This window comes from Sus scrofa, chromosome 10, assembly GCF_054392235.1.
Source record: "Sus scrofa isolate SSC_HxYL_T2T_F1_AM1 chromosome 10, Sscrofa_HxYL_maternal_Yorkshire_Landrace_v2.0, whole genome shotgun sequence".
In the NCBI taxonomy this organism is placed as follows: domain Eukaryota; kingdom Metazoa; phylum Chordata; class Mammalia; order Artiodactyla; family Suidae; genus Sus; species Sus scrofa.
Window position 1 is genome coordinate 12,282,216 of NC_139392.1, and position 27,164 is coordinate 12,309,379.

The window sequence follows — 27,164 nt, forward strand, 5'->3', positions numbered from 1 at the left end:
CTCAGGGGAGGGGCTGGGGCGTGTTTGGATCAAAGTACACTCAGGGATGACTGTCCTCACAGGCGCTCTGGCTCTGGTTAAAAGCAGAGCTCAGAGGCATCCGGGAGGACGCTGGTGTCACACTGAGAATCTGTAGTTAGAAGCTGAGCAGCATCATGAGGGTTTGGCCACGAGGGACGAGAGCAAAAGCGATCTCGAGTTACTGCTTTACACCCAGGAGCCGGGGAGAGGTGACCAGTCCATCAGGAGACGTGAGGCTGTGGGGCCTCTTGCACAGCACACGTGGGACCTTGAACTGGCCCAAGTGTTTTGAGAGGCAATTTATCATCAACCAGTACAGCCTAAGAAGCTGGCACTTGGCAATTCCACGCGTGGGTATAAACGCAGGAGGAACTCCTGCGCGCCTGCACGTGGAGACATGTACACGGGTGATCTCACTATCCGTGTTTGTAACAGCCAACAACTGGAAAGCACCGAAACGTTCACCGCCAGGAGCAGGACCAAACCGGCGACAGTCAGAGAGGAATCCAGGCGGCAGAGCACAGGAGGCGCGGCGGCGCTGGCGGCAACACGGGCGGGCGACGCCCGGAAACACCACGGGCCGGGAATGAAGCGAGTCCCAGAGGAGGGCAGGGCGTGCTCCACTCATGCCACGTCCAAAAAGCGGAAAGGGCCTCAATATGCTTTCGAGGACCCACAGAGAAACGCCGCAGCCAGAAAGAAAAGCGCAAGAACCCGAAACACAAAGTGCTGAACCCGGGTCACCTCGGGGATGGAAGCAGCGGCGGGGACAGAGGGACCGGCAGGCTCTCCGGGCTCCTGGTGGCCTTCCGTTCCCCAAGGGCGGTGGTCATACACGTCTTTGTCTTATTATTAATTATACGTCATACATGGTTTGTGTGTGTCCAAAACACACATACTTACATGTATGGTAATCTTACTTAATTAAACCAAGAGACAACAGGGAATTCCTGTCATGGTGCAGCGGAAACGAATCCGACTAGTATCCATGAGGTTGCGGGTTCGATCCCTGGTCCCTGGCCCTCACTCAGTGGGTTAAAGACCCAGCGTTCCCGTGAGCGGCGGTGTAGGTCACAGGTGCGGCTCGGGTCTGGCGTGGCCGGGGCTGTGGTGCAGGCCGGTGGCTGGAGCCCTGATTCCATGCCTAGCCGGGGAACCTCCATATGCCAAGGGTGCGGCCCGAAAAAGACACACACAGAAAAAAAAGGGAAAAAACAGCGAGCAAGAACAGAAGCTTCCGCATGGGAATATAAAAAAGGGTGCACATGAATAAAACACAACGAGGAGACTTCAGCCTGTCATGTGTGGAAGGCAACAGAAAAACAAAGACTGTTAAGAGGCCTGTGGATTAGCCACTCAACAGGAACGTTCGTTTCTTATACACACTTACTTGTTTTTTGGTCGCAGGGTACTTAATATCAAGAATTAATTCCTTTATTTCTGTTTCAATCAAATCTGGAAAGAAAAGTTACCAAAGTAAAATTTTCACTTTTATTAAGGGAACCTTTACTCTGAAACAAAACAACAGTCTGTACTGGGACTCAGTTCAAAGGGCTTCTGGGTTCTCTCGGAAATTACTGTTTTATTGTACAAATTTGAATACTCCCTCCACGGCCCATTGCATCCCCCAGAGCAATTCCAATAAAAACTACACGTAATTGCTTGTGCTGCACCTCATTCCAAAACAGAGTTGTAACGGCTCATACACACTCTGACGTGTTCTGACGGCTCCATTTAAAATATTCTATTCCATTCTATTTTTTTTTTTTTTGGCCATGCCCACAGCATGTGGAAGTTCCTGGGCCTGGGATCAAACCTGTGCCACAGCAGTGACAAGCCGAATCCCTACCGCCTACCGCTAGGCCACCAAGGAACTCCTAGAATATTCTATTAATTTAAAAATGACGTAACAGTGCGCTTCATTTTTAACAGAGGATGCCTACCAAGATTGGGAGCTTTTGCTTTCAGTGAGGCTCCTAGTTTCTTCATTAAGTGCATGTCCTTGGCGCGTTCACTCTTCTTATCACTAAAACAATAAATACAACAGACTCTTACAGGAGGTGAAACTGCTTTCCTTCTCGTTCTGACACGCTCCAAATTTCTTTTTCCTTTCTATTCTTCCTATTTAACTTTAAAGGTTTTAGTCTAATAAGAAGAAAAGAAAACAACAGCTACAAAACCAAGCAAAACAAAGAGTAAAAGCAAGGACAGGAAAGAGTTCGCAGAGGGCCACTGATGAGCCGGACACAGGAGAACTTACCTCAGGGCTAAATGGAAAGGAACGCTTACTGTCTTCACACTTCCAGACACTGGATCCACCAGACAGATCTGGTAAGTCTGGGGCTGCCAACTCTGACTGGTAACATTATTTAAGCCCATGATTTTATAGCCAGGATACAGAAGCCTGGGGAAATCAAACACCGACACGGTAAAAGCCTCAGAGCAAGGGGAAGGTCGAGGGGCTTTGCTCAGAGCTTGGGGCCCACCTATTACCAAGCCGGGAGCACTGATAAGACTATACACACTAGTGGGCACCAAAAAAGGAAGCAGAGCAGCCTCGACTGGCAAGGTCGTACCTTGTTGAGTAAAATGTGCCAGAAAACGGGATGGACACACCCAGGCCTGTGCCGAGGTGCAGGCAAAGCCTCCACTCACTCGGCATCACCTCTGGGGCGGGGGGAGGAGGAAGGACTCTGCTTTCCAGCCTCCACTGTGTCAGCAGGGCTGGGGCCGAACGGCAGCACGAAGCTGGCTCTAACTTCGGAATCAGACTCCTTCGTTATTAAATACTGAATCCTTAATTACATCCCAGGCACTTAAGGGAGAGGCCATAACACAGGACCGTTGAGTTCTCAAGCTCTCAAGCACTCACAACCCAACAGGAGGAGCTTCCGTAAAAGCTTTCCTTGCACAAAGGCCTGCCTTTCTGCAGCCAGCAAAGGGCTGGGCCGCGGCTCACCTGCAGTGCTTGCCCACGTTGAAAGCGCCCACGCGAGGGCCCTGCTGGGTGCTCCACACTTCCAAGATGCCCCTCCGGGGGGCGTAGATCACAAGGAACTGAGCTACGCGGCTGGGGCCCTGAGGGCTGCCGAACGGGGAGAAGTCCGCCCTCTCCGGCACTCTCTCGTGGAGGTCCTCCACAATTTGGATCCAGCCCGTCTGCGCGTCGCGATACCCTGACGACAGAGGAAGGGGAACTCCGTGTTACCGAGCCCAGGTTGAGCAGAGGCCTTCTGGAGCACACAGCGAAAGCTACACAAGTGGGGGGGGGGGGTGTGGGTGTGTGTGTGTTTGTGTGTGCTTCTTTTTGTTTTTTGGCCTTCTGTGGCATAGGGAGCTCTTGGGCCAGGGACCAGATGCAAGCTGCAGTCGTGACCTAGGCAGCAGCTGTGGAAATGCCAGCTCCTTACTTAACCCACTATGCAGGGCCTGGGATCGAACCTGCGTTCCAGCGCTCAAGACGCCACCAAGCACGTTGTGCCACAGTGGGAGCTCCAGTATATTATCTTTTTATAATGTAACATCTTAGACAGAAAAGAAGATAATAATAAACACTAAGTCAATCACCAAGTCTTATTAAAACTTAATAATTTGTTATATTTCTTTCTGATCATATTTCTTCTTTAAAAAGAAAATCGGTTAGGACAGAGGCTTCATGAGCACCCTTCCCTGAACCCATCCCCACCATTAAAAAATTCTGGGGAGAGTCTCAGGTTCAGGTTTAAAATAAAAATCCAATGTCCAAGCAGGAGGCATAACTCTCCCAGACTTCAAGAAATACTACAAAGCCACAGTCATCAAAACAGTGTGGTACTGGTACCAAAACAGACAGACAGACCAATGGAACAGAATAGAGAACCCAGAAATAAACCCTGACACCTATGGTCAATTAATCTTTGACAAGGGAGGCAAGAACATAAAATGGGACAAAGAAAGTCTATTCAGCAAGCATTGCTGGGAAACCTGGACAGCTGCACGCAAAGCAATGAAACTAGAACACACCCTCACACCATGCACAAAAATAAACTCAAAATGGCTGAAAGACTTAAATATACGACAGGACACCATCAAACTCCTAGAAGAAAACATAGGCAAAACACTCTCTGACATCAACCTCATGAATATTTTCTCAGGTCAGTCTCCCAAAGCAATAGAAATTAGAGCAAAAATAAACCCATGGGACCTCATCAAACTGAAAAGCTTTTGCACAGCAAAGGAAACCAAAAAGAAAACAAAAAGACAACTTACAGAATGGGAGAAAATAGTTTCAAATGATGCAACGGACAAGGGCTTAATCTCTAGAATATATAAACAACTTATACAACCCAACAGCAAAAAAGCCAATCAATCAATGGAAAAATGGGCAAAAGACCTGAATAGACATTTCTCCAAAGAAGATATACAGATGGCCAACAATCACATGAAAAAATGCTCAACATCACTGATTATAAGAGAAATGCAAATCAAAACTACCATGAGATACCACCTCACACCAGTCAGAATGGCCATCATTAATAAATCCACAAATAACAAGTGCTGGAGGGGCTGTGGAGAAAAGGGAACCCTCCTGCACTGCTGGTGGGAATGTAAACTGGTACAGCCACTATGGAGAACAGTTTGGGGATACCTTAGAAATCTATACATAGAACTTCCATATGACCCTGCAATCCCACTCTTGGGCATCTATCCGGACAAAGCTCTACTTAAAAGAGACACATGCACCCGCATGTTCATTGCAGCACTATTCACAATAGCCAGGACATGGAAACAACCTAAATGTCCATCGACAGAGGATTGGATTCGGAAGATGTGGTATATATACACAATGGAATACTACTCAGCCATAAAAAAGGATGACATCATGCCATTTGCAGCAACATGGATGGAACTAGAGAATCTCATCCTGAGTGAAATGAGCCAGAAAGACAAAGGCAAATACCATTATGATATCACTTATAACTGGAATCTAATATCCAGCACAAATGAACATCTCCTCAGAAAAGAAAAACATGGACTTGGAGAAGAGACTTGTGGTTGCCTGATGGGAGGGGGAGGGAGTGGGAGGGATCGGGAGCTTGGGCTTATCAGACACAACCTAGAATAGATTTACAAGGAGATCCTGCTGAATAGCATTGAGAACTTTGTCTAGACACTCATGTTGCAACAGAAGAAAGAGTGGGGGAAAAACTGTAATTGCAATGTATACATGTAAGGATAACCTGACCCCCTTGCTGTACAGTGGGAAAATTAAAAAAAAAAAAAAAAAAACCAATGAAGGAGTTCCCATAGTGGCTCAGTGGTTAACGAATCCGACTGGGAACCATGGGGTTACGGGTTCAATCCCTGGCCTTGCTCAATGGGTTAAGGATCCAGCGTTGCCGTGAGCTGTGGTGTAGGTTGCAGATGCGGCTCGGATCCTGAGTTGCTGTGGCTCTGGCGTAGGCCGGCGGCTACAGCTCTGATTCGACCCCTAGCCTGGGAATCTCCATATGCCGCGGGAGCGGCCCAAGAAATGGCAGAAAGACCAAAAAAAAAAAGAAAGAAAGAAAGAAAGAAAAAAAAATCCAATGAAAATAAAGACAAAGGTCACTCTGCTTTCCTGCTACTCGAGTCCCTTGGTGGTACACAGCCCCCACACCTAAGAAAGAGGCAGCCAGCACTGTCTCCCACCTGAGGGTGGCCCCTCTCACAGCAACAGACCCTCTCCTTCCAGCACGGGGACAGACACAGGATGCGCCAGCTACAGAAGGAGAGGCAACAGTGGCAGTGCTAAGATGGCCACGGTAGATCTGGACCCGTCGGTATATATTCTGGAAAAGTCTTCTGGGAACACACCCTTGCTGTCATTTCAGAAGAAAAGCACCAGGGAGAAATGATGGATCTGCAGCACTGACACCTATTTCTAAAGACATTTAAACACGTGGCAGGTAAACACTGTAGGGATTCTTTGGCAAGAAGGGAATGGTAGCCTCAGTCTGATCCAGAGTAATTTAATGTCCTCAAATCCATTATTCCTCACAACGCTAAAAAGAGACCAGATTGCACCAGAATTGTGGTGCCTTCAAAGTGATCTAAGTTGGCAGTTCTTCCTCTCCCCTTTTCTCTTTCCTAGGATGCAGATGAGAAGGCTGGAGCTTCAGCAGCCTTTTGAACCATAAGAAAACCTTGCATGAGGAAGCTACACAGAAGGAGACTGGGGTCCTGAGGATGTCACCGTGGGGTCACATCAGTCCTACACTTGGCTCTACTGTTGGTGACTAAAGGCAACTCCTGACTGACATGGTTATGAGGAAACTTAAGTGAATGGACTTGACTTCTGACATGGACACAGAAGTCAAGTTAGCAAAAATGGATTTTGAGAGGTTTTGCCATCTTAAATCTGAAAAGACTTGGCATTCCAGATTTGAAAAGCATGTGTGACTCAAGCCTGGCCTTATGAAATGGAAGGAATCTCAAGGGCAAGAAACTGAATTCAGGAATTGACAAAGAAGGTGAGAACTGAAAAGAAGTCCTTAAGGAAGAGGCTGAGTGTCTATGAGCTGGTCAAGCTTAAAGGATACAGCAGTTGGACTAGTGGATCAAGTGATGCTGATCTGAGTTCACATTAAAAAAAAAGCAGAAATGAATCTGACTAGCACCCATGAGAACGCAGGTTCGATCCCTGGCTTCGCTCAGCGGGTTAAGGATCTGGCATTGTAGATCGCAGATGCAGCTTGGATCTGGCGTTGCTGTGGCTGTGGTGCAGGCCAGCAGCTGTAGCTCTGATTCAGCCCTTAGCCTGAAAACCTCCATATGCCGCAGCTGTGGCCCTAAAAAGCCAAAAAAAAAAGCATAAATTTAAGGATTGAACAGTGTTACATCAACTAGAAGTTGAGGAAAGATAACACGTGTGTTCAACTATTGGGGTAAAAAGCAAATTAACTTTTTTTCTGTATTTTTGCAAGGAAGTACCTTTCCACATCCGTATTGCAATTCCTCTAGTTACATCCAACAAAATAACTCTGCCAAAATCATCTGTTACTGCTGCCAGCGTGTTACATGGAGACAGGCATATGCTTTCACCATGGCGTCTAGAATCTGGAAGTCCAAACCTGATATTTAAAAGAAATGAAAAACTCAAATCAAAGAAATAACAAAAAAATGATGAAATGCATTAACAAAACAGGTTGAATCCACTTTTACATAAAGAAATATGAAACTTGTGTGGATTAAGAGTTAATTTATTAATTAACCACACCAGATATTTTGCAATACAAAATGCACATGGAAGTTTTTTCTATTATAAAATAAAAACACCTCAGTTTTATTTCAAAGATATTCTATATAGATGTTCGCAACCTTATATTTTCAGAGAATATCAGGTACAATTATCTTTCCTTGATGAAGTGAGATGTCACAGGAAACAATACCCTTATAGCCAACAGGCAGGCATCTGTCTATTTCAAGTTCATAATTCTAATCTGTTCTTCTTTTCACTAGATTTCATAGCCTGCTGATGCTAACGTGCCTGCCCGACACAAGAGCTTTCCTTCTTCTAAACAGTTACCTATAAACTGCTAAACTGCTGGAGGTCTGTCATCAACCTGATGAGAACTGTGAGTAAAATAAAAGTCAAGAGGCCCCGAGAAAGCACCAGAAGAGCTCATTTTGAAAAAAGTCCCTGAGACAAAGTACTCAAACTTGGCTACATCTACTGGATGCATAGGGCCAGTTGGCTTATATCTTGATTCCTGGGTGATCTCAGAAAATGTGCTAGGTTATAATACTTTTTTTGTTTTGTTTTGTTTTCTTTTGTCTTTTTGCCATTTCTTGGGCCGCTCCCATGGCATATGGAGGTTCCCAGGCTAGGGGTCCAATCGGAGCTGTAGCCACCGGCCTACGCCAGAGCCACAGCAACACAGGATCCGAGCCGCGTCTGCAACCTACACCACAGCTCACGGCAACGCCGGATCGTTAACCCACTGAGCAAGGGCAGGGACCGAATCCGTAACCTCATGGTTCCCAGTCGGATTTGTTAACCACTGCGCCACGACAGGAACTCCTATAATACTTTAAGATGGAAAAAACACAGCAAGATAATCTTCAACACATTTAACAGATAATTAGTTGAAGAACATCTAAAAAAAGGGGGGAGGTTTCTACTTCCCTCTGTGGTGACACTTGGTATCGGGTAATAAAAAATGATTTAGGAGTTCCTGCTGTGGTGCAGTGGAAATGAATCCAACTAGGAACCATGAGGTTGTAGGTTCGATCCCTGGCCTCTCTCAGTGGGTTAAGAATATGGCATTGCCATGAGCTGTGGTGTAGGTCGCAGATGAGGCTTGGATCTGATGTTGCTGTGGCTGTGGTGTAGGGTAGCTATAGCTCCAATTCAACCCCTAGCCTGGGAACCTCCATATGCTGTGGGTGCAGCTATAAAAAGAAAAAGAAAAAAAAAAAAAAAAAAAATTAAACATAGAATCAGGAGCTCCTTCTGTGGCACCACGGGACTGGTGGCATCTCTGCAGCACTGGGACACAGGTTCTATCCCTGGCCTGGCACAATGGGTCAAGGAACTGGCAACTGCTACAGAGCACACTCCACAAACCCACATTGAGCCTGAACCACACGACAGGGAGACGGCTGCGCATCAAACAGCAAGTGCACTGTCCTCACGGAGGTCACCTGGAGGACAAAGCCAGTCCTCCGTTAATGACCTTTAGAAGGTCCACAGACTCAGGAAATCAAATCGGCTGAGCACACGAAAAAGAGGATCAATTCAGCAGTACCTCTCCAAAAATACTAAAACGCGAGAAGAGCACGACAGACTTGCCTCACAGCTAATGGGGTCGCCGGCTCAACCTTGGGCTTCTGCCTCGGCACAGCCTCTTCTTCGTGCTTGCTCTTCCAACCGAGCCAACCACTGAAAGGAAAGAAAATTTAGAACAAAACCAGGACTTCTGGCATTTTAAAGTGCAGACAATCAACTTAAGTTAAAAATCAAGCGAGACACAAATTATTATTATTTTTACTGGGATGTCATTACCTGGCAGCATTAAATAAAGCTGAAGTGAGTTTACTTGCCACGGCTAACGCCACATGAGATAACAAGGGCTGGGTGCTTCCCTGAAAAACAGAGCATTTGAAAGAGGAAACGACAGAGGACAAGTATGTAAGATACACCTTCCAGTGAGATTTACTTTCAAAAGGTAGCACGATAATCACAAGTTTTGACGCCACGGTATAAAAGTGAAATCGCCAGTGGTCTAGTTCACCGTTAGGCTTTCCCTCTTTAAACTGTAATTAAGGTTTTAAATTTAATTTTAAATCAATTCACTTAAATCCATTAATTTAAATGCATTAAACTAGGACATTACATGGCATTATTCTAGCAGGGCTACTGGTTTCTCACCTACTTACACATACAACTGGCTCTCTCTCCCCTCTTTGTTCACCACAGCTTTTTATTAAAGGAAAAAGATGGTTTGGATAATTCTGAGTAGGGTGCTTTTCAAGTGAAAAATAGGAGCAGCCAAAGCTAACACCTAACTCTCCCCAATTTTAGGAAGCACTTTTCACCACTGCATCAAGCGTAGGTGGCAGCTGGCTCTGTCTTTACAATTCCTCATCCGCTCAGAGCGCTGGCAGGCTGACATCACCAACAACCCTAAGCTGCAGATGACGGCACCAATAGTTCAAGACACCTCAGCTGAGAATTCAGGGCGTTGGAAACCAAGCAGGCCGTCGGTTTTACACCGACTTTAGCACCTTTTCGGTTCATCTGAGGAATGCAGAAGAGAGTGAGCTGAGACTACTTTTGGCTTCCACCGAAACTCAGAAATGGAAACAGCTTATTCTTTCTAGGGCCAAATTACCGCCTCCAGCTTTCAAGAGTGGCCGTCCTCAGGATCGGTGAGGGCGCTCTTACCTCTAAAGCATAGAAGAAGCCCGTGAACGGATTGGAGCCCACAGTGATGTACTGAGACATGGCGGGCGGGCTGTTCTTAATTGCGGCGTTATATCCGCCTATATTGGAGGCAGTCTTCATTTGATCGAAAGGGGAGAGAGTCATGATACCTAGCGATAAAACGGCAACACGTCATCTTAAAGCACCAAAATGACATCATCTTTTTAGATCATCAGATTTTTGTTTCAGCTCCATTCTAAGATGCTAACTGCTAAGTTTTACTTAACAGACGAAAAGTCTTTTTTTTTTATTTATTTTTTAGTCTTTTTGCCTTTTCTAGGGCCGCTCCCGCGGCATATGGAGGTTCCCAGGCTAGGGGTCGAATCAGAGCTGTAGCTGCTGGTCTACACCACAGCCACAGCAATTCGGGACCTGAGCTGCGTCTGCGACCCACACCACAGCTCACAGCAACGCCGGATCCTCAACCCACTGAGCAAGGCCAGGGATCGAACCCGCAACCTCATGGTTCCTTGTCGGATTCGTTTTTTTTTTTTTTTTTTTTTTGTTTTTTTTTTTTTGTCTTTTTGCTATTTCTTTGGGCCGCTCCCGCGGCATATGGAGGTTCCCAGGCTAGGGGTCGAATCGGAGCTGTAGCCACCGGCCTACGCCAGAGCCACAGCAACGCGGGATCCGAGCCGCGTCTGCAACCTACACCACAGCTCATGGCAACGCCGGATCGTTAACCCACTGAGCAAGGGCAGGGACCGAACCCGCAACCTCATGGTTCCTAGTCGGATTCGTTAACCACTGCACCACGACGGGAACTCCCAGACGAAAGTCATTTTTAAAAGCTGTAAGATCAATATCATAAGATATTCATCAGACTAAAATGGCCACCTATAATTCCTCTAAGCTATAAAAGACTACGTAACAAAATTTAAAAAGGAATTTTTAAAAACAGATACATGGTACAAGAAATACAGAGCCCACCAGCATCTCCTGGAATCAGTGCACTTCTTAGAGGTAACAACTGAAAGAGTTTCTCCTGCGGCTTCCCACAAACGCTGTATGTACCTAAATGACAGCACAGCACAGACTGACGTGTCTTCCTGTTGTTTCACGTGTCCCCAGCACATGGAAGTTTCCAGGCCAGGGATCTAACCTAGGCCACAGCAGCAACCCGAGCTGCTTCAGCGACAAGGCTGGATCTTTATTAACCCACTGAGCCACAAGGGAACTCCTCTTAATCAGACCTTTATATAAAAATAAACATGAACATAAAATTAAGTTCACGGCACTTTTTTTTTTTTTCTTTTTGTAGGCTGGGAGATAAATGAATAGAATACCATTTTCTATCCAATCACTTCTCCTAGCCTGTTTCAATGTTCCAAAGTTTAATTAACAGAACAGGGAAGTAACCCTGAACTGAACTCAACACTTTGGAGTTTTGCAACATTTTTACGTTAGCAAAAAAGTAAAGAGAAATAGAATGTCTACCAATAAGGTGCTTATTACAGATGATAGGCAGACCTCAGAGATACTGCAGGTTCAATTCCAGACCACCTTTGAAATAATGTGAATGCTGTCACAAAGTCAGTCACACGAATATCTTGGCTTCCTAGTGTAAATAAAAATTATGCTTACACTCTATCGGAGTCTGTTAACTGTGCAATAGGATGTCTAAAAAAAATGCACATAGCTTAATTAAAAAATACCTTACTGGAGTCCCCATTGTGGCTCAGCAGTAACAAACCTGACTAGTACCCATGAGGATGCAGATTCAATCCCTGGCCTCGCTCAGAGGGTTGAACATCTGGTGTTGCCATGCACTGTGGTGTAGGCTGCAGACATGCTCAGATCCTGAGTTGCTATGTCTGTGGCACAGGCTGACAGCTGCAGCTCCCATTCGACCCCTAGCCTGGGAACTTCCATACACAACATGTGTGGATCCAGAAAGAAAAAAAATAAAAATACTACTACTAATAATAGTTATAAAGTAAAATAAAAATACCTTACTCCTAAAGATTGCTAACTTTCATTTCACCTTTCAGCAAGTCATAATCTTTTTGCTGGTGGAGAAACTGAAATATTTTTAAAAATTACCAGAATATGATACAGAGACACGACTAAGCAAAAGCTTTTGCAAAAATGGCACCAAGAGACTTTCCACAATTTGTAAAGAATGCAGTATCTGGGAAGTGCAATAAAGCGAAATGCAGTTAAAATGAGGTCTGTGTTCCATACAAGAAATGCAGCAGTAGGAGTTCCCGTCACAGCTCAGTGGTTAACGAACCCGACTAGCATCCACGAGGATGCAGGTTCAAGCCCTGGCCCCACTCAGTGGGCGAAGGTTCCAGCACTGCCGTGAGCTGTGGTGTAGGTTGAGGAGGTGGCTCGGATCCTGTGTTGCTGTGGCTGTGCTATAGGCCAGCAGCTGTAGCTCCAACTGGACCCTTAGCCTGAGAACTTCCACATGCCACGGGTGTGGGTTCCCGACCCCTCCCCAAAGGAAATGCGACAGTAAACAAAGAGACCTGTGAGTCCGGGACCTTCCGCTCGCCCTCAAGACTCACACGCTTCCTGCTCTCCCGCTGGCCCCCAGGGGCCAGTGCGTCTATCACAGACCAGACTTCCAGATGGGTTCAAAGGGAACCCCGCCAGGATGGAGGACAGAAAGGACAATGAAGGCAGGGCTTCTGTGTCCCTGTGACCACGGGCCAAAAGCCATCCTGCTCTTGAGGCGCTGCTTCTACTACTCATCTGCGGGGAGAGGAGCTGGCTCAGGAGTGGCCAGGAGCTGGGCTGCTGAGACTCTGCGGCTCATCCTGGGGGTTCTCGCGCCACATCCATGTAAACAGTTTCCCGCAAACAAAACCACGTTCAACTGCCTATTTCAGGGAGGCCATCTGTCCTCTATTAGGACCTGACAAAATGTAGATTCAGCAAAACTGTTGTGAAAGCCTCTTCATAAGAGGTGGGTTAGAAAAGGGCCACACAGCGCCGGCAAGACAGCGTCCATCGGTGAAGACAGGTCTCTGCACAACCATACACGTTACCACACGTGCACTCACACAAGCACGCCTGTGAGGATGCTCACCACAAGGCCACTGCCAGGTGTCTCTACGTGGTAGGAGGGAGGGATACTTTTTCCTTTTCTCTTTGTATGTTTATGGACTCTCTGAAAACTTTAACAAGCAGGTACTATACTATTAAACAGAAAAAAATACACATAATACTTTAAATGAGCAACCTCTTCTTCTCTGGCCCAGAAGCCCATCACTTCTTACCAAGATGATGACAGGGTCCCTGCTGCACCTAGTTTCCGGTCTTGAACTCACAGTGCAACCCCTAAACCTTCACTGCAGTGATTTTCCAGCAGGCTATGTGCTAACCCCATTCTCTGGCTCAGAAGTCTTCAAGGACTCAGCGAGCTGGGAGACAGACAGACATCCCTGGGCGCACAGCTGACCAGCCCTTCAGAATCTCACTCCTACTTCAGACTGGCCGGCTGGCTCTCAGTGTTTCTCCAGCACACAAGGCACTGCCACCTCCGAGCCTGGGACCGGTTAGCTAGTGTCTCCTCCTCACTTGTTCTCTGGGTCAAGGACTACTCATTCTTTCGACCTCGGGCTGAGGTCAACCTTCTCCTTCCTGACTCCCTCGGTGCTGGGGCTCTGCTCCCACACCAGCTGTCCATTTGTCTCCCATATTCACTGCTATGCTGAGGAAGCGCAAGTGTTTTCAGGTTTCTCCCAACTAGGCTCGTGCTTCCTCAGCAGAGACCACATCTTTGCATCTCTGATTTCCTGATACCTCCCACAGTAAGACTTCCAGGACTGCCCGCAAGAAGAAATCTGCTTTTATCTCTACTCCGCTGGTCTAAAGGTTACCTTTTTAAAAGTGATCTACCTGGTAATTACAAGAATTTATTCATCTGCACAAAAATTAAGTCAAATAATAAGTGACTGAAAATTGTACAGGACTGCTGCTAGGGCATGATTATTGAAACTGCGACCGTTTTCTCAAAGACGTCAACTGATGATAATCTCTAAGTCTGAACCACCTTCCAAATGTCTCACTCAGGGCAAGGCATTTTCTTTTCCCATTAGAATAAATAAATCCACACTTCCAATAAATGAGATACGTCGATCAAAAAGTATAAGAAGTAAGGTATTCCCCTTGTGGCTCAGCAGATACGAATCCGACCAGTGTCCATGAGGATGCGGGTTCGATCCCTGGCCTCGCTCAGTGGGTTAAGGATCCGGCATTGCCATGAGCTGTGGTGTAGGTTGCAGATGTGGCTCAGATCCCCCGTTTCTGTGGCTCTGGCAAAGGCCAGCAGCTGTAGCTCCGATTTGACTCCTAGCCTGGGAACTTCCATCTGCCACGCGTGTGGCCTCAAGAAGCAAAAATAAATAAATAAATAAATAAATAAATAAGTATAAGAAATAAATTCCAAAACAACTGGAACTAGTAATGCTTACCAATACTAGCATGATCAATAATTGTGTCAATATCTTGGAGGCCCCATTTCTTATAAGCTAACGGTGGTGGCTGTATGTTCTCATTTCCTGAGGCTGCAGCTGTGAAAAATAAAAATGAGACAATCCAAACTTAACCATAATGGAGAAAATGAAGTTTTATCCCCCCCAAAATCATCAAAAATGTACTTGATTTATTAGTCTAAAATTGCAACTAAAAATAATGAGGCCAGGTGATGTAACCACGCATAAAGTAAGACTTGACTCAATCAACTGACTACCGAGACAATGCACATAAAATGCAGCCATTGAAAGACTAAGCCGGCTATCACAAAAGATTTTGGAACCCTCAAAGAATTTAGACAAGACTGTTAAAAATTCTAGACTATTAAAAATCAAGGTGAATTCGGAGTTCCCTGGTGGCCTCGTGCTTAGGGATTCGGTGCTATAACTGCTGTGGCTTAGGTGGCTGCTTGTGGTGCAAGTTTGATCCCCTGCCCAGGAACTTCTGCACGGCAAGGGTTTGGCAAACAAACACACCAAGGTGAATTCAAACTTCAATTGAAGCTAAGTAAGCGATCTCTCCCCCTTGACAAAGACAGTGGATAAATCCTGGGAACAGCAACCAGTGCCTTAGCGAAAAACTAAAAACCTGGTGGTTCCTGGCAGAACACAGAGAACAAGGTCTCTAATGCAGGCGACCGAGGCCAGGCTCGAGAGAAAGACGTGCTAACAGCGACAGCACTGCCCAAAAAAATGATCAAAATGCTGCTCATCAACCTCGGCATTTGCACTCAGTGGGAAAGAAAGGCAGAAGCTATACCTCCTGCCACAGGTTCATATACAAGGTCCCATGCATCAGCACATCTTCAAGCTAATATTAGAATACAACTGGACTCTGGCTGTTTATTCTGGAAGCTGGAATAGCCAGAAAAATACAATCCTCTAAGTACTTCAGATGTGAAAGTAAGGCTAAGAAGAGAGTGTTTTCCTATAATGTGAAATAAGTCATAACAATTTGCAGCCAAGGGATCAGAATTATTTTCAGAGCAACTTACAATAAGAAGGCTTATTTATTTACTTCCTAAGAGATAAAATGGCTTTGTACATGGCAAAAGAAACAGAAATTCAAAAATAGGAAAAGTGAAATGTCTGATGATACCAATTATAACATAATCATCTAGCGCTAGTTTATTTTATTGACAGAATGGTTACCTACAGAAAACGGCCAGTCTCTTTGGGCATATAGATTAATGGTGACTTTTTTTTTCCTTTGAGGACACTTCATACTATTTTCCATAATGGTTACACCAATTCACATTTTTCCTTCTTTTTTTTTTTGTCTTTTTTTTTTTTTTTACAGTTTGCCTGTGACACATGGAAGTTCCTGGGCTAGGGGTCGAATCAGAGCTGCAGCTGAGACCTATGCCACAGCCACGGCAACACTGGATCCAAGCTGCATCTGCAACCTATGCCGCCTCTTGCAGCAACACGGGATCCTCAACCCACGGAGCCAAGCCAGGGAAAGAACGCACGTCCTCACTGAGACAACACTGGGTCCTTAACCCACTGAGCCACAACAGGAACGCCAATGGTGACTATTTTAAATGTCCCCAAGAAAACAAAGATGGAAGGCTAACTTTATACAACTTAAAAGACTATGAATCTAGGAATAAAAATTCAAATTCTGACTTGATAGAAAAGCATGCAGTATTAAAGAAGCAGAGAACCAAGACTTCAGAGCTGTACTGATCACATCGACCTGCTAAAAAGTGAAAATTTTCTCCTGCAAATGTCACATGCTGCACTCTTCCCCTTACCTTTCTGTCTTACAGTTTAGTTCTGGATTTATGAACAATCCTCATGAAGTGGATAACGTGAGTTTAACTCTATTTTCAGAGCGCTGTCTATATCACTTAAGAGTTAAACTTTGTTCGCTTGTTTTAGGACCATTAAGGCTCCTTTACCCAAACCCAGAAGAAAATGGGGGTAGTCCCCACCAACACTGGGATTTTCACCGATTTTAAGGCTTTTTGTTTATATACGTATTTTATGGGCACGCCTGTAGCATAAATGGAAGGTCCCAGGCCAGGGGTTGAAACTGAGCCACGGCGGTGACCTACGCCTCAGCTGTGGCAACACTGTATCCTTTAACCCACTGCACTGGGCTGGGGATTGAACTTGGACCTCCGCAGTGACCTGAGCAGCTTCAGTTGGATTCTTAGCCCAATAAGCCACAGAGGCAACTCCATGGTCCCGTATTTTAACATCTTTAAAACTGGAATCCGAGTTCCCATCGTGGCGCAGCAGAAACGAACCTGACTAGGAACCACGAGGTTGCAGATTTGATCCCTGGCCTCGCTCAGTGGGTTAAGGATCCGGCATCGCCATGAGCTGTGGTGTAGGTCGACAACACAGCTCGGATGTGGTGTTGCTGTGGCTCTGGCATAAGTCAGCAGCTAGAGCTCCGATGAGACCCCTCACCTGGGAACCTCCATATGCCTCGGGTGCGGCCCTAAAAAGACAAAAAGGCAAAATAAATAAATTAATTAAATAAAAAAAAATAAAAATAAAATTGGAATCATTAAATCAATGGTGTGTCTCCCATTGGCAGCATTTTTGCCTCTTAATGGTACAGAAAATAGCCGTGCATCTTAAAATAACGACATCTTGAATGTGATGAAATACAACACCCTCTTCTAAAGACATAATAGCATCAGAGTGTAAAATACGGGTGGTGAAAATTGAGAATTCTTAATGACTTGTGCACTTTTCACACTAAAGTCTAGACATGCAGTTGCTAATACAGGCAGTATGTTTGGGTCTCTAGCTTTCCTCTGTTCAGGGTGTTTCAGGTTAGTGAAAGCAGCTCACGTCCACTGCCAGGGTCCTGCCTCCTGTGGGGAAAATGCCCTCTGCACACTGTGTGCCACCTTCACCCTCACTGAGAACGGGAGCAGTGTGCACGCAGAGATCCCAGCACACTGGCCAAAACAGCCGCCCAACCATGCAGAAGCCGGGGTCCCTGGCTGGGTGCAATGACATTCTCCAGCCCAACGGTGACGCTCGCTCTTGACCGGCCAAGACATATTGCCGAGTCAGTGAACAAAGCCTGCTGCTCGGCCACATGTAAAGGGTGCTGATGTTTAGTCCTTGTCTTTGTCTCAGACGCGGCTGTGGACCCAGCACTGCCCTCCCATTTCTACAGGAGCAGCGCTTTCCCTAAAATGCAGTTCACAAAGCGTTTGTAATTTAAGACATATTTCAGTCTCTAAGTAGATGAAATAGGACAAACATCGCCAGAAGTGTTCTCTTTCTTGCCAAGAATTACCTTTTGCTACCTGATTTCGACAGGCTCGAAGAGACTGAAAAAGGCTAAATCCGTCAATAGTCACAATGGCAGCTGGATATAAGATACTCAACTCTTCATTCTGTTAAAGGAATGAGAATAATAAATTTTCATCATGGCCAAACAAGCATATCTATTTTTCTACTACAGCTGAAGTAAAATAAAAATATACTATAAACTGTCAAATACCCAAACACGCAAAACACTATCAGGCAGAAGAAGAGTAAATACAGACAATTCTGAATGCCTCTGGCCAAGGACTTAAATTCTTCTCAAATATACGCTTTTGTACAGAGAGAGTAACCAAAAAAAAAAAAAAAAGTACAAGTTTCATAAAATGAAAATATAGTTACTATATGGATACAAACAACACATAAAAGTAAAAAGAAGAAAAAAAGAAACTCGCCTGAAATCCCAGGCATATTCCACCGTAAACTGTCCAATGTAACTGTACATTTTGTATACGAGCCTGTACCACACATTCTTCACTGGTTTTATTATTAAACAATACGTTGACTGCATTCCTCCACTGCAGATATAAGTAAGCGAACCATTTTTACCGTCCCTGTGCTATACGGCGCCCTACTATCCTATCCCCTTTACTTGGAAGCACGCACTCATCATCTATGGCTTCAACCGTCGTCTCCAATGTAGTCTTTGTGCCTAGATGGTCGTTCTGCATCTCTAGAGGCATAATGGTATTTTCATTTTATTCCCTACCATCACCGCAAACTCAACATGCCCAAAAGCAAATTTAATAACCGTCGTTTGTTGCCGAGGCCCTGCCCTCCTCCACCTCTGTCCACGGCATGCCTCAGGGTGGAGATCTAGGAGCCGAATCGCTTTGATTTTGTCCTGGTCCTTTCTCCTTCCGGCCCTGGCTCCCAGCGCTGTACATCTACTCCAGCTATAACTTAAAAAAGCAGGCCACCGGATCCCCGGGGCCAGGCTCTCACAACTCCAACGCCTCCTGCCGAATGAGTCCTTCGAGATCCCTCTGACTGCGTCACTTCTTCCTAGTCAACCTTTAGTAGCTTTAAATCTCCTCAATCCATTCTGATTTGTACTGATTTATAAAAAACCTGGCCACCCTGCTTATTCAACCGTTTCCCATCGACCTATTTCTAACCACTTTCTAACACAGGTTCCTTTGCTGTCTCATACAGAGATATTTGAATCTTCTTTCATTTTTTTTCCTGATTACCTAAAAGACCTTCACTTTTCTCACTAACTAATTCAGCTCTATATCCATTTTCAAGGCGTAATTAAAATTTCACCTCCTTAATGAAATTTTCCTTTATTGTCTTAAGTCCTAATGGAGCTTCCTCTTCTTCAGATTTGCTGTTTATTCTTCCATATAAATTGCAAATTATAAGGTAGTGTTTCACAGTACTGATGAACTCATTCATAAGCATAACAGGCATTAAGCTAGTTTCTTTTACTCATTAAGTTTCTTCAATAGCTCCAGTCCATCTATCATACAATTTAAGTCCACACAGGCACACAGTATGTGTGTGTGTGTGTGTGTGTGTGTGTGTGTGTGTGTGTGTGTGTGTGTGTGTGTGTGTGTGTGTGTGTGTGTATTTATTTACTTCAAATCCTTGGGAACAGGGTAGTACAGAGAAGGAAGGCATATTAAAGTTTTGACAATATACCAAACAAGATATATCAACAAGACCATATTAGTTTAAGTGGCTCCACAATTACTTTTTGACTGTGAGACAATCAAAATCTCACACAGCAGCTAGGAAGATGTGAAAACTGGGGAGAGTCTTTGGAGAGCCTTAGACTCTCAACAGCATAATTTTCTCCATCAAAATCTTCAGTGAATGTAAAATATTTTCCACTCTAAGTAAACACACAATAACCTCTTTTCTGAGAAACAAGTTAGTGCACTATAGCAGGGCTATTAATAACACAGCCAGAACTTTTTTCTTTTATTCTATATATAATTTTGAGGCCAAGTCTAAGTAAAAAAGATGTAAAGTTACATAATATCATTTTTTACCTTAAGTCACTATTAAACGCTAAAAATGAGAAAAAATTTTGGCTTCTGACTTCAGCGTTTTATTTCATTGTAGAGCAAAGCATACATTAGCTCATTAAATAAGTAAAAGCAAGACTGATAGCCTCTACTTAGCTAAAAACAGCCTACATTTCTTTTCTTTTCTGTCTTTTTAGGGCTGCACCCACAGCACATGGACCGTCCCAGGCTAGGGGTCAAATCAGAGCTGCAGCTGCCAACCTACACCACAGCCACAGCAACGCCGGATCCTCGACCCACTGAGTGAGGCCAGGGATCAAGCCTGCGTCCTCAGGGACACTAGTCGGGTTCGTTTCCGCTGTGCCATCGAGCTTACATTTCTGGAATATGACAGCACAGCTAATGCTTCCACAAGGAGAAGATACCTTAATGTTTCCACCCAGTGAAAGAGGAAAGAAATAATGCAAAAAAAGCCACTGTGATTCTGGACACAATCTCTCAGCTACCTGCTCTGTCACACCGGGATGTCGTGGGATTTCATAGGTCCTGCACTTGAGCTGCAGCACTAGGTCTTCATTCAGGAGCTGTGCCAGCAAGAGCACGCCGTTCTAGAAGAGAGCAGAGAGACCCGCCCTGCTTGTTCTCTTACCAACACATGGCCAGGCGGAGAGCCTCGTTCCCCCAGTAAGCCTTCCACAGACGCCAGGTAGGTGCTTTTCGGAAAATGCAGCTTCTCTTCTCAGCAGCTTCTCCCAGAACTTTCTACCACCACCTCCCCCACCCCCGTTCCAGCCTCCACCCCATAAAGTATCGGGTAGACATTCCCAAGCGGCAGATATTGAGTCACAGGTGAGTATGCTGCGTCCCTAGGTGCTCCAGTAAGCTGGTGGCTTTTCTTTTTTCTTTTCTTTTTTTAGGGCCACACCTGCATCATATGGAGGTTCCCAGGCTAGGGGTTGAAAACGGAGCTACAGCTGCTGGCCTACACCACAGCCACAGCCACATGGGATCCAAACCGCATCTGCCACTTACACCATAGCTCACAGCAACGCGGGATCCTTAACCCACTGAACGAGGCCAAGGATCGAACCTGCGTCCTCATGGACACTGGTCAGACTGGTTTCCGCTAAGCTAAGCCATGACGGGAACTCCAGCAGGTGTTCTGAACGGCATCGCACTCAACTCACCTGCGTGTAGAAGCGCAGGTAACCTGAAGAAAAGCCCACCACAATGCAGGTCCAGTCTGGGCGTCCAGTGGAACTCCTGGTACAAACAAAAGTGAGGATCTTAATGGCTCATAAATCGGAGCCGAGGAAACAAATGACTCATTCATCCTTACCTCTTCTGGCTTGCAAGTGGGATGCAGAGCGCACTGGTTACATATTCCCTAAAAAAAAACAACAAAAGACACACAAAATCATATGCTTACCCAATGAGTTTCATTTTCTACAACTGGATGTTAAAGGGTAGTCTGGGGACCAGTTTTATCCACACGAGGTGGGAAAAAAAAAAAAAAAAAAACAGTAAACCTCCACCATAAATAAGGGTCATAAAATCCATTCATGTAAATAGGATTTTTCATTCTGTTTTGTCATGAAAAGCACAAAAGAAAGTCAACCTTTACTGTACAGAACTGATTAAATATCAAACAGAAAACATCCAATGGTCACTAGGCAGTGGCTTCGTACAGCCCCCCCCCCAACCAACCCCCCGAATCAGCCTGGAACTTGGGCAGAGGGTGCGAGGAGCTGGCTGTCTCATTAGAGGCGAACTGCATTTCGGCTAGTATGTTAGTCGAGAGACATACTGTGTTTCAACCGGCAGCTTCTTTTACATTTTGCAGAAATAACCTATTGCTAAGCACCTGCTAGGCTGGATGATCCCTATAAGACTTTTTTTTTTTTCTGACATGAAGACCTGGAATACGTGTCTCCAGTTCAGAAACAAGCCTCAAAATTAAAATTACTCTGCCTACTGAACTGACTTTTATTTAACCTGTCAGAGCTCAGGACAATCACCAGCTTATTCAACCAACTAGAAACACTCTTCCCCAAACATCAAACTACATGATCGCCAATAAGAAAAAAAAAAAAAAGTTTTTGTTTGCTTGTCATCTCTAAAATAATTGAACCATTAGGTTTGCTTTTGCATTTCTAACAGAAATCAAATGTCTTCAAAATGCTGAGACTAAATGACTCAAGGAGAAATACCGTTTCTTTTGGAAAGAGTAGAAAACATTTCATCTACAGAAGGCCAGGCCTGGCCTACGGTCTTCTATTTGAATCCAAAGCCTGAAGAATCTTACTCCAATCAGATAGCCTTGGGTCATAAAAATTAAATTGAAAATAGTTTTTAGCTGCAGGTTTCAGGGTAGCAGCTCCATCAGAGAACCATGCTAAAGAGCTAGGTTTTGTGCAATTATCTTTCTTGTTCATTTGTTTATTTCATTTTAGGGCTTCACCTGTAGCACATGGAAGTTCCCAGGCTGCGGGTGAGAAGTGGCGCTACAGCTGCCGGCCTGCACCACAGCCACAACACGAACCACGTCTGTGACCTACACCAGAGCTTGTGGCAAAACCAGATCCTTAACCTACTGAGCGAAGCCAGGGGTCAAACCTGGGTCCTCAAGGATACTCTGTCAGGCTCGTAACCTGATGAGCCACAACGGGCGCTCCGAGATTTGGTTGTAAATTTCCTTCTAGGTCAATAGGAAACTTGTATTTACATACCTGCATTTTGGAGGTATTTTTGAGTTTAAGAATTAATGGAAGAGTTCTCGTCATGGCTCAGTGGTTAACGAATCCAACTAGGAACCATGAGGTTGCAGGTTCGATCCCTGGCTTCGCTCAGTGCGTCAAGGATCTGGTGTTGCCATGAGGTGCAGTGTAGGTTGCAGACTCGGCCTGGATCTTGAGTTGCTGTGACTGTGGTGTAGGCCAGCAGCTACAGCTCCAATTAGACCCCTAACCTGAGAACCTCCATATGCTGCGGGTGTGGCCCTAGAAAGGCCAAAAAAAAAAAAAAAAAAGAAAGAATTAATGGGGTGCTATCCCTTTTAAGGACAAGCCCAAGGCTGGCCAATCAGAGAAGACAAGGGTTGCCCTTGACTTTCTGGCTGAATAAAATCAGTAATAAAAGTGCAGAGGAAAAGACAAAATGTAGACAGGATGTCATGGTATTCTCTCTAAACTCTCCTTTAAATCTTTTCTAAACAGGAGGTTTTTTAAAAAGAAATCACATGATTAATGAAATTAAAATTTACTGCCTGAATCATGCTCTACAACCATGAAAGCTACAAAGAATATACACTTACTGAACACTGCAAATGATGAAACTTCTTAATAGACTGACTTGCCAAGTGAAACAATTTCACATACACATTTAAGTCACAGAGAAACAAAAAAAAATTAACTGGTACCTACCCTTCTTCAACATTTAAACAACCGCTCCAACCAACAGCAAAGTGCATTTCTTCCTTCCCTTTATCACTATGTTTCCATTTTGCTGCAAAAAAGATCAGGGAACAAAAGGTTAGTACACTAAAGCAGTAACTCATAAATTTCACTCTTTTCCTCTAGAATAATGAGTATAGAATGTCATAGTTCTATGTTAACAGACACGGGACTTTTTACAGGTAAATACAAGATAACCTTTAAAAATTTTTATAAGTTTTTTTCATAAAACTCTCTCTCCAGTCTTTCCTCCAATTCAATCCATAAAATAAAGTTATTGTTATATATCATCCTGCATTTTTTATTTATAAAACTACTTTTTTCTTCAGTTGGCAGAAAAAAAGGTGTCTATTAGGTGTATGCTATGAAGGTGAATATGCTTATAAGACCATTGAATATCTGGTTATTTTGATCAGTGAGGTTATTCCATGCACACCTAAACTTTAATCTTCATCTCCAACAAAAAGTATAAGCTGAAAACTTATGCCCCAAATAGGAAACCACAGCACTGTGAGTTTTCCAATTGGAGTTGAAAGCCACTCCACTCGTTTTAGTACCAGGAAGGGTTCAGTGGCCTTTTTAGCTCTGAATGCCCCTTGCAAGAATTGGGCAATTCCCAGGACTGCCTCAAGGGCTGAAGAGAGATAGCTAACGTATCTGTGGCCAAGAAAGAAAAACAGAGGAAAGAAACAAAAAGGACAGGAAAAACAAAGAGGAAAAAAGAGAGAGAAATAAAAGGAAAGAAAATTAAAAGCGTTGTATAACGTATCAAATAAACTATCAAATGCCACCATATAATGTATATGAGAGAAGTAACACTTTTTTTCTTTCTACCCAATCCATTTTCTATTCTATGCATTGAAATAAATGAAAATAGAAGGGTACTTACGCACTAGAAATACAGCTTTTTGCCCCCGAGCTATAACCATGAGATCATTGGTTGGAGATAAGGATAAAACACAATCTTGAAGCCAGGAAGTTTTTTGTGTTTTGCAAGAATTTCCATCTTCTTCCTGTGAGTAAAACTACCATTACTTCCATGGAAAAATATCAAGACTAGTTCAACTCAGCTGGTTCGCCTTGAGGAGCAAGGGAGACAAAAAGAGGAAAATCTTCCTGATTTTTTTTAATAGTCCCAACAACGCTCATCCAAACATGTCCAAAATGACCAAAACCCAGAACATTCACTACAAGCAAACTGCAGTTCTGACCAGTAAGGCAAAATTTTTAAATGAAACAAACAGCAAGACATTAAAAGAATATCCCATAGGGATTACTCCAGGAAAGATTCGGTATTGGGAAACTCAGTAAACAAACCTACTGGAGACAGAGAGTTAGATTACCCGCAGCTTGACAGCAAAGAAAACATTATCTGATGATTACGGTTGTAGGAACTTCACAAGTAGGATAATTCTGACCTTTCTTTCTTTTTATGTGACCTGAAAGGTGTTTTCTTTTTTCAACTGGAAATGTATTCACCGTATAGATAAATGCCCATGGTTAAAAATTCAACAATCTAAAAAGGCTTCTTTGAAGAGTCTCTCTGATATTCCTGGACCACCCAGGGGTTCACTCCAGACACAGCAGCGTGATGGGGTTCCTGGGGGAATTTTCAGAGACACCGCATGTAGGCAAATACAAACTATCGCTTTCTCCTTTTCCTGGCACAAATGGTAGCACGCTACAACACATTCCTTCTCCACGTCTGTCTCCACATATCCCCTTCGACTCTATTCCAAGTGAAGTTTGTGTTTTGAATAGCTGCACAGCACTCCACTGCAGAGACACAAGATTTAGTTAAGCAGCCCCCTGGGGATGGGCCCCTTGTGTGGTGGACACTCTTTGGTGGCTACAAACTATGCTACAATGAATACCTGCACATGTGTCCGTTAACGTGGGATCAAGCCAGTAGGATAAACTCCCAGAAGTGAAACTGCTGGGTCAAAGGGCACATGAAATGAGTAAATCTGCTGGATATTCCCAAATCGTGCTCTGCAGGTATGTTAATTATCATCTGACCCCTTGGGTTTCAAAAGTGCTTGCTTCCTTAGGGACTCTTCAGATGATGGCTTTACCTCTGATTTCTGTGCAACTAACAAGTAAAAAGTCATAGCTCAGTCTACTGCATCTTATGAGCAGGAACAGGCATTTTTTCACATGCTTAAGAGCCTTTTCTATGAACAGAGGGTTCTTTTCCTCGGAAGATCTCTTGCTGGGTTGCTGTTCTTTGTCTAATTGATTTCTATACACTCTTTACATACAAGGAAAATCAGCCTTCTGACCATAAGAGTTGCAAATAGTTTTTCCCAGTTCATGTGGTAGCTTAATTGCCTTCATGCAGAATTTTTCTCTTGTATGTAGCTAAATGATCAATCTTACAGCTTCTAGGTTTTATGTCATGTAGGCTCCTACTTTTTACTCCACCCTACATGATAGCTTTTGGATTAAATTCATCAATACAGAAGGGGAAGAGAGAGGGCAGAGATGTAGGCTGCTTTCATTAAAAAAACAAAACAAAAACACTTTTTTTTAAAGCTCTTAATAAGAATGTATTACTACCATAATGAAAGTTAAAAGATTTTAAAAGTAGAAAAATCATCCTCATCAAAAATATTCCGGTAGTATTTCTAGGAAAGATAAATTATTTCTTGCTGTGAGACTACCAAAAAAATGTTTAACACAGAAATAAATGTGGGAGTTCCCGTCGTGGCGCAGTGGTTAACAAATCCGACTAGGAACCATGAGGTCGAGGGTTCGATCCCTGCCCTTGCTCAGTGGGTTAACGATCCGGCGTTGCCGTGAGCTGTGGTGTAGGTCGCAGACGCGGCTCGGATCCTGCGTTGCTGTGGCTCTGGCGTAGGCCGGTGGCTACAGCTCCGATTCAACCCCTAGCCTGGGAACCTCCATATGCCACGGGAGCGGCCCAAGAAATAGCAACAACAACAACAACAACAAAAAAGACAAAAAGACAAAAAAGACAAAAAAAAAAAAAAAAAAAAAAAAAAAAGAAAGAAATAAATGTGGGTTATAGGACATCTGCAAGAAAATCTCTAGGTAGGTCTGAAACCCCTGAGAGAGTCATGTGATTCTTCTTCCCTCTCAATGGAACTTGAGGGATGAAAGAGATTTGGAACCACTTTCTTCTGCAAGCTGCACCCTCTCCCAAAGGACAGGAAGAAGAGTAATCCTGGCAAAATCCCTCGTTTTAGTAAAGTTCCATTTTTTTAGGAACTGTGCTATCCAATTGGCTGTATTTATTTATTTATTTATTTATTTATTATCTTGGCTGCGGCATCTGGAAGTTCCCAGGCCAGGGACTGAATCCATGCCACGGTAGTGACCCGAGCCCTTCAAGTGACAATGCTGGACCCTTAACCCGTTGAGCCATGAGAGAACTCCCAGTTTGCTCTTTTTAATGCACATTCTTCTACACATAAACTTGGGAGAAAATTATCCCCCTAAGATGAAAGTTATAAGGCAAAAGTTAGTTAAAACTAAATCCTCCCTGGACCCACAACCACTGCCATGGATACCATCTCAGTGTGCCAGCCCTCCGCTCCCTGGTGTGGTTGGGCTGTAAGCTGCGGGCGTCCCTGCCCTCAAGTAAGTAATTGAGACCAGTTACACCAACTCCGAGGTTCAGGACTTTCCATGTGATCAGGGCCTCATCTCCGGCAAGGAGGCTAGAAGCAGGGCACGTCAACGGGAATATTACTCAGGTATGGTGTTTGATAGGAAATGAAGACGTCCAAAATTCTTTGATTGGCCTCTGACTCTTCCCCTAAAATTTCCATCTCACTGCAACAAAAAGAACTCTGAACAATGCTCCAGAAAAGGAAAAATACAGCTCCAATTTTGGCAAGTTCTCTAAGAAATAGTCTTAGAAAATAATCAAGGACCCATACCAAGGGGTTCTTTTATCACACTTTTTTTTTTTTTTTTTTTTTTTTTGTCTTTTTGCCACTTCCAGGGCCGCTCCCGCGGCATATGG

At 44.3% G+C, this 27,164-nt stretch overlaps 1 protein-coding gene and 1 non-coding gene across 8 annotated transcripts in view; both read right to left on the reverse strand.

Moving 5' to 3' along the window:
• RAB3GAP2 (RAB3 GTPase activating non-catalytic protein subunit 2) overlaps positions 1 to 27,164 on the reverse strand; it is a 95,567-nt gene that overhangs the window by 32,751 nt on the left and 35,652 nt on the right. For 5 of the 7 annotated variants that reach the window (XR_002336186.2, XM_003130506.6, XM_084979145.1 and 2 more), the window contains 15 exons: positions 24,063 to 24,186; positions 23,144 to 23,225; positions 21,061 to 21,108; positions 20,909 to 20,984; positions 20,228 to 20,329; positions 17,720 to 17,819; positions 14,392 to 14,490; positions 9,929 to 10,077; positions 9,047 to 9,126; positions 8,834 to 8,923; positions 6,973 to 7,112; positions 2,981 to 3,197; positions 2,282 to 2,425; positions 1,965 to 2,047; positions 1,412 to 1,476 (listed from right to left, as the gene is read on the reverse strand). Coding sequence is in view for 6 of the 7 variants with exons in the window: in XM_003130506.6 (XP_003130554.3) it covers positions 1,412 to 1,476; positions 1,965 to 2,047; positions 2,282 to 2,425; positions 2,981 to 3,197; positions 6,973 to 7,112; positions 8,834 to 8,923; positions 9,047 to 9,126; positions 9,929 to 10,077; positions 14,392 to 14,490; positions 17,720 to 17,819; positions 20,228 to 20,329; positions 20,909 to 20,984; positions 21,061 to 21,108; positions 23,144 to 23,225; positions 24,063 to 24,186 (1,599 nt within the window). In the remaining variant the exon portion in view is untranslated. Of the gene's footprint in view, positions 1 to 1,411; positions 1,477 to 1,964; positions 2,048 to 2,281; positions 2,426 to 2,980; positions 3,198 to 6,972; positions 7,113 to 8,833; positions 8,924 to 9,046; positions 9,127 to 9,928; positions 10,078 to 10,981; positions 11,161 to 13,004; positions 13,077 to 14,391; positions 14,491 to 17,719; positions 17,820 to 20,227; positions 20,330 to 20,908; positions 20,985 to 21,060; positions 21,109 to 23,143; positions 23,226 to 24,062; positions 24,253 to 27,164 lie in introns of those variants that run through there. The other 2 variants (XM_084979147.1, XM_021064327.2) reach the window with 2 other exon arrangements.
• MIR664 (microRNA mir-664) lies at positions 11,216 to 11,295 on the reverse strand. Its single transcript, NR_038547.1, has one exon. It is a non-coding gene; the product is annotated as a microRNA mir-664 (primary transcript).